Here is a 10,380-nt window from a genome sequence, read left to right as displayed (position 1 = left end):
GTTGTTTGTTTGTTTGTTTGTTTGTTAATTTGTGTTTTTGTTTTTTCTGCACATTCTGTTACTGTGTGATGCTGTCATGTCAATTTGGAGCAAAATCTCAGAGGAATGTTTCCAACACCTTGTTAAATCTATGACACCAAGAATACAGATGGTTCTGAAGGAAAAAAAGTGGTCATGGCATGAGAACGGCGTACCTAATAAAGTGGCTGGTATTTGTATTTTTTTGATGGTCTGTTTTTGTCAACATTCAAGATTCAAGATCTTTATTGACATTATTCAAGCATAACAAAATTTTGAGGAGTATCTCTGCTTAAGCTCACATAAGTATAAAAATGAAGATATAAAATATAGAAAAGATATAAGAACACCTCTATATTTGCAGAAAATAAGAGAATTCCCAGCAGACAGTAATATTGACAGGGTGGATAAAGTGCATCAAAGTGCAAGGATGGAGGTGTGTGTGTGTGTGTGTGTGTGTGTGTGTGTGTGTGTGTGTGTGTGTGTGTGTGTGTGTGTGTGTGTGTGTGTGTGTGTGTGTGTGTGTGTGTGTGTGTCTGATAGGGTGTAAATCTTTGATGTGTGTACTGTAGGATGGGTGTAAGTGTTGAACTACAGGGGGGCTGTTGCTTTCACAGCTCTGGGGAAGAAGCTGTCTCTGAATCTTTTTGTGGTGGTTTTACTGTATTGTTCCTGTATCACTTTCCTGATGGAAGCGGTACAAACAGTACTTTGCCAGGGTGGGTGGGGTCGGCTGCAATGCGTCGGGCCCTCTTCTAGACTCGGGCGGTGTAGATGGCGTCCAGATCTGGTAGACAGCGGCCCACAATCCCCTGAGCTCTCCTCACCACCCGAGCTAAGTTCCTCTCTCCTGTCATGTGCACCACGCTGCCACACTGAGATTTGCGCTATTTACAAGATTAAAAACATTAGTGCAGAACTTTTTCAAACTCCAACACTTAATATCAGACTTCTTTCAAAACATGCTCAGTCTTTTTCTCAGTAGATATATTTGGACATGTAATTGCAGGATGTACATAGGTGTGTTGATGACGGCTTCGCCTGCTGTTGCTCAGGCTGGCTCAGTGCTACAGTTTTCCGGGAGGCTTCAGGAAACTGAGTCATGACTAATGTTGTTAATTGTCGCTGCTTCTCCTGCTGTGACAATTAAAAATGCCAAAAGGTTTTTCAGGGAAATACAGGCTCATATTTTTGACTGAAAAACAATTTTATGCAATTTATTTGTACACCTGTTCAACAATTACTTCATTAGTTTCCAGGCTTCATTTATTTTCTAAGCTTGTTGCTAGGAGACAGAGTCTTGCATAAACTGGTTAAAGGGAAAACAACTAGCCTTATTTTGCCAAAAGGCTTTGAGAAAACTGATAAATTATTCTAAAACATACTAAACACCCAGTTTGACCATCTAAATCCAATAACACAACTAATATTTTCAAGACATATTTTCAGGTGTGTTAATAGAGGACAGCGTCTTTCACGTCTATAAGGCCAGCTCAGTGTGTGAATGACGCTATCCTTAGGATCACAGACACACCATTATCAGCACACACTGACATCACTCTGCCCCCACAGCCCCCACACACCACCACCCGCCTTCTGCAGCACGGTCATTGTGTTCATCGTTCGTCCCATTGTCTGTGCTGGGGCACGGTGGACATTGTCGCCAATCTCTGTCCAAACCATGATCCAACACTACTATTGTGACCTGTCTTTTTCCCACTTAACCAGACAAGATGGAGTTGCTGTGTGATGAGAGGATGGTTGTCTGTTCTGCCTGGCACTCGGGTAGAGAATGTAAAAAGACCACAGATTATTGATCAGACACCAATATAGTCACTGTGGTGATGAAGGCTTGAGGGAGACACGTGTGCAGGGGCTACGTAAACGTCATTATGACTTCTCCAGCACTTAGGGGTTTTACACCATGGGAGTCCCTGCCGCTGCATTACTGGAACCTGGATGAATTTCTGCCTCCAGTTTGAATAAGGATAATTCTGCCATCCACATCCAGTTTCATCTCTCAATGAAACACACAAGGATACTTAACTATTTGAAATTTTTCTTCCAAAGTGGATTATTTCCTCTTAAGAAGGACTTCTTCAAGCCTAGAGGATGAAACGAAACCAAACAACTGGGGGATTTTTCAAGGAAGATACTGTAATATTTTGACCAAAAATGCCAGATGGGATGGACAGCAACACGAGATACTTTGTAGCACCAAGAAAGTCAGTTGAAATGAAGCATTTTTATATGGCATAGTCCTGATTGTAGTGTTTTGTTCCAAATATTGAGCCAAAGTCTGCATATTTAAGGTGCAAGCCCAGTTTTGAACTGACGGAGTGGATGATCTGCCATGCCTGAGATGGAAACCTTCTATTACCCCCCAAGTTTCTTTCTGGACCCCACAATCACACAGCGACGGGTCCTGGAAGATCAAGTAGAGCTGTGGTGGTTCAGCGAGCCACGACGCTCCTTGTTTTGCTACTGTGCTTCAGTTGTTCTTATAATGGGGCTGGGCCTTGGTGGCGTTGGCCTCCTCTCCACTACCACCAGTCTCTCTGGGGAATGGCGTCTCGGAGTGGGCACCACCCTCTGCCTCTTGGCCCTCGCTGTTCTGCTCAAGCAGCTCCTCAGCTCTGCCGTCCAGGACATGAACTGCGTGCACAGCCGACGCCGGATCGACCAGCTGAAGAGCGGTGGGAGAGCTGATCCGGCGCTGATTTTAGCTGTGGGCCTGGCAGTTGCTCTGTGTGGGACGGTGCTGCTCTGCGTGGCCACAATCAGCAGCCAGACTCAAGACAGCAGAGAAATGTTGGTGTCTGGTGTAGTTCTGATGGCTGCTGGGGCGGGCATGGCTCTAGCTGTGGTGGGCTACAGTATGCTGGTGCACCTCAAGAGAAGAAGGGAGCAGATGAGGAGGAGGAGGATGAGACTGAACAGAGCGAGGAGGCTGAGGAGCCAAGTGTTCAACATTTCAAGTGGACAAATGAGTCAAGTCAGGAGAGAAACGTCTACTAGCAGGACTAGTCTGATCTGAATGGATTAAAAGGCTTTTACGCATTTCCTTTCCAGTTTTTTTGGTACCATTAACATGAAACAGATCAATGTCTCGACAAATCAGTGAATTGATTTTGGAGATTTTTAATAAAACATCTGGATAATTAAGGTTGTAAACGAACTTTTAGTAGGTGTAACAAAGCGAAGCCTTACTGTGATGTATGTGTTTGTAAGTCTAAAATGCAACTTATACAAAAGATGACAAAGTGAGCTTAAAACAAATGTTCAAATAGTTTCAGTGAGAATTCATTTATTAATAGAAAACATGTTTGAAAAATTTTAATCTCAAACAAGCAATCATTCAGACTATATAACAAAGATGATAACATGTCACATGGTTTAACTTCTTGTTCATTCACAGCCAAAAGTAACACTAACTCAAATGATTCCCAGGTGCAATTATAATTATATACAGTGAAGTTATATAACGTAGCACAAAAAGTTTGTGAGTTTGTGAATGAGTTTGGTGGATTATTTCTTTGTTGTAACAATGCTCCTTGGTAGTAAATATATTATGTTATCATACTGCTGGAAAGCCTGTTTATTTTTAAATGGATCTGCATTTGTTAGGAAAATGCATTTGTGGGATGAGCAGCAGAAATGATTATGTGGGTTGTGCCTATGAATTCTCAGCCAATGCCAAACTTATGACTGTTTTTGGTGTTTTTGGCTTTGGATAAGTGAAGTCTGAAGAAACAAGACATATTGGTAATTTAAAAATGTATCCATTTGACAAAAAGGGGTCTGCGATGAACCTGTCTGGTGTTTACCCTGCCCATCACCTAGCTGCTGGAAACCCCCCCAGTTTGGCTGTCCAGTCTGTTTCCTGATTGTCTGGTAGAGCGACATCAGCCATAACGTTCAGCAAACCCATGACTGCAAATCTGTAGAAGACTGTGTCTTCAGGAGTCCAGAAAGGTTGAGGAAAGAGGTGAGGAAGTTTTTTTTGCTGTGTTTAGCTAGTTTTCTGACGTCCTCCATTATATTGAATTTGGAGATGGGCTCCAAACTGAATGCTAAGTTCCCTTTGCTCAGGGATGTCAAACTCAAGAACCACTGTCGTGTGGGTTTAAGATGTTTCCCTGCTCCAACACACCTGATTCAAATCAAATTAATCCAACAGCTTGTTGTCAAGTTTGCACAATTAATTTGAATCAGATGTGTCAAAACCACAGAAACATCTAAAACCTGCAGGATAGTGACTTTCTAAGACTGGACTTTGACACCCCTCCGTTAGCTAAAAGATTACTGCTCCTTCCAAATAATGCTGCAGCTTGGTTTTGCAGAACACCAGCTTGAAGTTGTCCAACATCGTGGCACAGACCAGATGCTTAGAGTAGACACCGACTGACCACTGTGGCATTGTCCATGCTCACATTTTAGAGTCACCAATTAACCTAAGAAGTACATGTTTGGACTGTGGGGGGAAGCCAGAGTACCCAGAGAGAACCTGCAAACTCCACGGAGGAGGAGGAGGAGGACTGAACCAGGAACCTCCTAACTGTGAGGCGGCAGTGTTAATCACCATTGGGCATTTTCCTTACAAATGTGGCACAATTTAAAAGGAAAATAAACAGACTTTCCAGTAGTATAAAATTTATTGTCAAGTAGCATTGTTATTAAAAAAGAAATAATCCACCAAAAACAAATTTCATTACTTTTTGTGCTAAGTTATACATGGTTACATGTCTCTTTACATATAACTTGATGAATGCATAATACATTCTCTAACAAAATATTACTAATTTAATCTTTAAAATGAACAATTTTAACACAGTGAAAAGAGAAAAACATTTTTTCTTCTCCTTTTAACAGGAAAATCAGAAACTTTATTCAATACTTTTTCTTTTTTTGGTCTTTTTTTTCTGACAACAATCCAGTATAGTCAAAAGCACCACCTGTCTCCTCTTGTACAAGTACTAAATATACTGCATGATGTTTTATTCATTTCTTTACTTATCAATTCCATCAAAGAATAATAAAAAAAAGTCTCATTGGTCATTAGACGAAGGAGAATTTACAAATCAAGGCCTCACTTCAAATTTAACCTTCCTCTTGTGATGTTTATGCTTCTTTTTGTTATAAGAGGCTGAAAAGCAGGAAAAAATTCAGTTTGTTTTTTCTTAATTTTTTCTTAATTTCAGCCCAGTAGTTTTAAATAAAATAAATCTTTACATGATCACCCAATGGTGAACTGGAGCTCATCATCGCTGTCTTCTACCTCCCCCTCCTCTTCCTGGCTCTCTCTCTGGACCCTCTCTTTCTCACCAGTCTGGATATAGTTATCCTCAATGAAGCCATCGTCATCATCATCCAGCCCCCTTCGAGTCCCTCCGATTACTCCTATCTGACCTGACACGTCAGGGAAAGACATCTCCTCTCGACCGTACTGGCTGACCCCGTCAGTCTCTTCGAGCAGGGAGTGTCTGTAGCTGGCCAGAAAGCGATGGAAAAGGCGAAACTTGACGGCCATTACAATGAGGAGGGAGATGGTGAGGACTGTCCCCAGTCCTGCCGCCAGATAGGACCACTGCAGCGATTTTAGGCTATCATCAGGGTTGGATGTTTCTGACAAACAGCAGAAGATAATTACAATTATAGAGCTGCAATGCAACTGTGAGCCTCAGCTCCATTGCTTCTTTTCGTTACTTACTTCCAATCACAGTATCGTTGGTGGTGGTTTGATCACTTTCCACCACCAAAAGATGTCTCTGGGATCCTTTAAGTTCACCATCTTTAAATATAATGGCAGAATGTGCATTTCTAATAAAAACATAGCACAGAAAAACTGCCACAAAAATGCAGCTGCTCCACCGACCCATCTCTTTGTTCTAAGGGGGAAAACAAGAGAAATAACATCATGACGGATTATATTTATTAAGGATCATGTGAAGCACATAACGAAGTGAGCAAATGTTATTACCAGGCAAAATGAAATCAGAACTTTGATCTCAAAATGCCATAAGTGGGACTTGATATGAAAAACAGAAAGAAAAAAAGTATTTGAAGGATGCCTGTACAGATATTTGGATAAAAATCTACATTTATCGCTGTAAACAGGCACAATTAGAGTGACAAACAAAGAGATATGAGCCATTTACATTACCATAGAATTTTGTTAAAAATTCTGAAAAGTTGTGAATTGTATCAGTAAAACTCTTCACAGCAACTTGCCTACGTTTTCTGCTTAACTCTACTCTCCTTACGCTATCGATTCACTAAGACTATAAAACTTTAAAGCATGACTCAGGCATCTCAGGCTATAAGGCTAACGATACGCACTATAGTTTTACAGGGTTGTTGTTCTCCCTTAATTTTGAAGTCCAGATGGGACCAGCCTCTTCCATGGAAATCATTCCTAAAAACAAGCCCTTACAGTTAGTCTTTTAGCCATCACACACCCAGATGTCAGAATTGTTTTTTAACGTTGGACAAAATTTATTATGTCCACTTTGGTAGTTGGACCCTCTTTTTCTTAATTTTTGGTGTCATAGATTCAACAAGGTGTTGGAAACCTTCCTCAGAGGTTTTCTCCATAGTGACATGACAGCATCACACAGTTGCTGCAGGTTTGTCGGCTGCATCAAAGATAAGAATCTCCCGTTCCACCATATCCCAAAGCTGCTCTGCTAGATAGAGATCTGGTGACTGTGGAGGCTGTTGGAGTCCAGTGAACTCATTGTCATGTTCTAGAAAGCAGGTGGAGGTGATTTCAGCTTAGCCTCAGTTTCCTGTTCTTAGCTGACAGGAGGCACCCGGTGTGGTCTTCTGCTGCTGCAGCCCATCTGCTTCAAGGTTGGACGTGTTGTGTGTTTGAGAGATGCTATTCTGCATAACTTGGTAGGAACCAGTACTTATTTGATTTCCTGTTGTCTTTTTATCATGTTCCGCCAGTCTGCCCATTTGCCTCTGACCTCCGACATCAACAAGACATTCTGGTCCAGATAACTGCTGCTCACTGGATATTTTCTCTTCTTCAGACCATTCTCTGGAAACCCTAGAGATGGTGGTGTGTGAAAATCCCAGTAGATCAGTAGCTTCTGAAATACTCAGACCAACAATCATGCTACGTTTAACGTCACTTAAATCCTCTTTCTTTCTCATATTGATGTTCAGTTTGAACTTCAGCAAGTCGTCTTCATCATGTGTACATGACTTAATGTACAGAGTTGCTGCCATGTGATTGGCTGATATATTTTTCTGTTATCAAATAATCAAACTGGTGTACCTAATAAAACGATCAATGAGTCTACATACTGGGGGATGCATATCTGCTTCTTAACTAACCCACAGCTTAGTTTTTGGTGTTGGTAATTAAATTATTTTTCTACCTTTTCTATCCACCAGAGGGCCTCAGTTACTTTGTCTTCTGCCTCACTCGCCTCACCTGCTGATTCCTGTTCACCTCCATCTACTCACACACCTTTCTGTTTTTGATTCAGTTATAGTTTTAGTTTCTTTTTTTTAACCAAACTGCCTTCAGTGTTTCTGTGTTTCTGTGTTTTCAGGTCCTGTTTTAACTTTAACAAAATCACAAATGTATTTATAATAATAATCATCATCACATCAACCGCGGCAGATCATTACTGAGACGAGGACGGCTGAGTTGTGGCTGAAATCCACCTTGACCCCGTGAATCCATTTCAGAAAGTGGAAATGGTACTATTAAAATTCAACTGATAAGAGACATTATTATTTTTGGGGGACATTTTACAATGAGACAGAGAATAAAATGGATGATCTGAGAAAGGAGAGCTACAGCTGATGTGCATCAACCATTACACTGACCTGTGTTAACAACAATCCTAAAAATATAATCCAACCATCAGTTTGTCTGTCACATGATGTTTGGGAGTCACGTTCATCAGCACAGGCCTGACTTGATTACTAATTAACTTTAAACAAGCTTCAAATCTACATGTTACAGTTTGAGTTCATTTGTTTTTATTCTGAGATATCAGACATATGTGGAATCACAGCTGTAAGGTTTTTTCTTTTACATTTCAAAATGAAGAAGCACTTATTAAACAATACAGGTACATTGTTTAGCACCACTCTGATGTCTTATGATTTATACAACATATGCAAGATAATCAGAATCATAGAAACAGAAGAGTCTACTTCCACTAATGACAAAAACAGTTAAAATAATGTGGAAAAAAGACCCACCTGAACAGAAGGGCTGATAGATCAGATGTCTCTGAGTCCTGACTTGTGTTTATGTCTTCCTCTTCCGCATCTTTTGAAATAATAAAGACACTTACTGGGCAAAGGTTGAAGGCATGCCATAATGCCACCACCTTAAGACAGAGTGTCGTTAATGGGTAACTTCAACAGGTTTATCATTTATCTGGATTCTGTATCTTCCTTTTTAACTCTTTTACACTCAGAATTTGAGATAAATTCACAGTTTAATGCTTCAAAACAGCAGCTATGAAAAATGTGTGGTCAGAGATAGTAAATTAGTTTCCCCAGTTGTTACATTTGTGCTGTCAGGCCAGACAGTGGCACTGTAGTCACATCATACTCTGATACCAGAGCAGCCATCTAATACCTGAATTTCTGGTATTGCTATTCAAACATGAAAAAAGTATGTTAAAGGCAACATATATGTTAAAATAAACATCTATATTTCGGCACAGTGATGATATTAGAGCAGCATTCATCCCAGTGTGTGTGTGCAGATCAACAGGCTTTATGGAAAGAAAGTTCTGTGCTGGCTGTTTGGATGGATGAATTATTCAAGCATAGGGGCTATGAAAGGGGGAGGTGTTAACAAACTTGGATGGGCTGCCCGGTGTGTGTTGGGCTACTAAAATACTGAGTTTTATGAGTTTTATAGACCAGTGAGACCAATAAATAAACTGTGTTGGCACAAATAAACACGTCAGCCAGGAAAATGTCCGGTTTCCTCAACGCTGGCAGAGCTCTTCCGTCAGCAAATTAGACAATCTTGGAGGTTCCTCGATCTCACTTAAAACCTAAAGGAGACCAACCCTTTTCTGTTGCAGCTCCCACTCTGTGGAATACTTTCCCTTTAACTGTTTGTGTGTATGTGCATGTGTGTGTATGTGTGTGGGTGGGTGTGTGTATGTGTGCACATGATTGTGTGTGAAAGAGACTACAATGAGGTGTGTGTTTTAAATTGCTGTTATATACTCTGATGTATGAAAGCTTTTTAAATTTTGTTTCATATTTTGCATAACTTGCTTTTATTATATAAAGCCCTTTGTGTTGCTTTGTGCATGAACAGCGCTTTGTGAATAAAATTTTATTTGAATTTGAACTGTGTGGTCTGCAAACAGGCTGTCCACCTGAGTGGAGACACCCTAGTGGGGTTTTTATGTTGTACCTTTGTTTGTTGGTCCTGTCTTTTCTTATTTTGTTGGTTTGTGTAAAGCACATTGGAAGCTTTGGCTGTATAAGTGTGTTATATAAATAAATTTGACCTTGACAAAAGTAGCTTCTACATAGATGGTGTGAATTAATAATGGATTCAATGTAAAGTGCTTTGCGTACCTTGAAAAGTACTATAGAAATCTAATCTGTTAATTCTAATTCATTATTTTTATTTGCAACAGAATGAAAAAGAAACAAATCACAGTGTTGCTACGTCAGCTAGAGATGGGATTTATGGTGCTTTGAAGGCAGCCGGATCTTGAGGAGCCTTTCTTTTCAAAGAGCCATTCAAAAGACTGACTCGTTCTCACAATATCTAACAAAACTTCACAATATATAAAAATGACAAACAATCAAAATATGTACCTATATGAAATCTACTAGACAAGATTAAAAAATTATAGGAAAAATATAGATAAAAAAGGATAAACCTGAGCAGTCAGTGCAAATTCTAGTAAATGTTTTGGATAGAACTCACAGTATTTGTTTCCAAGCAATACTCTCTGCCCGTAGATGCTTCACATGAATGGAGCGTGTTAGACATCAGACTTCTATGATGTCACAAATGTTATTTATTTTATTTTCATTTTACTCAACTGTACTACTTCTTATTTTCTTATTTATTCATTTATTTATTCATTCTTTCTTCAGTTAAACAAAAACAAAACTGAAGTGATGGTCTTTGGAGCCAAAGAGAAACGATTAAAGGTCACCACAAGGCTTCAGTCTATACACCTGAAAACCACCAACCAGGCCAGAAATCTGGGTGTAGTGATGGACTCAGACCTTAACTTTGAGAAACACATTAAGGGAATTACGAAATCAGCCTACTAACAACTTAAGAATATATCAAGGGCAAAAGATCTGATGTCTCAGCAGGACCTGGAAAAACTAGTCCAGCTTTCA

At 40.0% G+C, this 10,380-nt stretch overlaps 2 protein-coding genes across 2 annotated transcripts; one reads left to right on the top strand and one right to left on the bottom strand.

Annotated features, from left to right (window-relative positions):
* Positions 1 to 1,754: 1,754 nt before the first annotated feature.
* tmem125b (transmembrane protein 125b) lies at positions 1,755 to 3,592 on the top strand. The gene has a single exon (XM_041991477.1). It carries the CDS (start codon positions 2,372 to 2,374, stop codon positions 3,053 to 3,055), a length of 684 nt encoding a protein of 227 aa, XP_041847411.1. The 5' UTR covers positions 1,755 to 2,371; the 3' UTR covers positions 3,056 to 3,592.
* A 978-nt stretch (positions 3,593 to 4,570) lies between these two features.
* On the bottom strand, positions 4,571 to 8,292 carry LOC121643885 (leucine-rich repeat-containing protein 19-like). The gene is made up of 3 exons (XM_041991478.1): positions 8,245 to 8,292; positions 5,729 to 5,906; positions 4,571 to 5,643 (listed from the first exon to the last, which is right to left on the bottom strand). Exons 2-3 carry the CDS (start codon positions 5,895 to 5,897, stop codon positions 5,255 to 5,257), a joined length of 558 nt encoding a protein of 185 aa, XP_041847412.1. The 5' UTR covers positions 5,898 to 5,906; positions 8,245 to 8,292; the 3' UTR covers positions 4,571 to 5,254.
* Positions 8,293 to 10,380: the final 2,088 nt, after the last annotated feature.

This window comes from Melanotaenia boesemani, chromosome 8 (genome assembly GCF_017639745.1).
Source record: "Melanotaenia boesemani isolate fMelBoe1 chromosome 8, fMelBoe1.pri, whole genome shotgun sequence".
NCBI classification, from domain to species: Eukaryota; Metazoa; Chordata; class Actinopteri; order Atheriniformes; family Melanotaeniidae; genus Melanotaenia; species Melanotaenia boesemani.
This window is presented reverse-complemented; position numbering and strand designations above follow the sequence as displayed.

What these genes read in the sequence shown, in the direction of transcription:
- tmem125b (XM_041991477.1), top strand. Translation starts at nt 2,372, where the DNA reads ATGCCTGAGATGGAAACCTTCTATTACCCCCCAAGTTTCTTTCTGGAC.
- LOC121643885 (XM_041991478.1), bottom strand. Translation starts at nt 5,897, where the DNA reads ATGGGTCGGTGGAGCAGCTGCATTTTTGTGGCAGTTTTTCTGTGCTAT. An exon ending in CAACGATACTGTGATTGGAA is followed by an intron (nt 5,644 to 5,728) that starts GTAAGTAACGAA and finishes GCTGTTTGTCAG; the next exon opens with AAACATCCAACCCTGATGAT.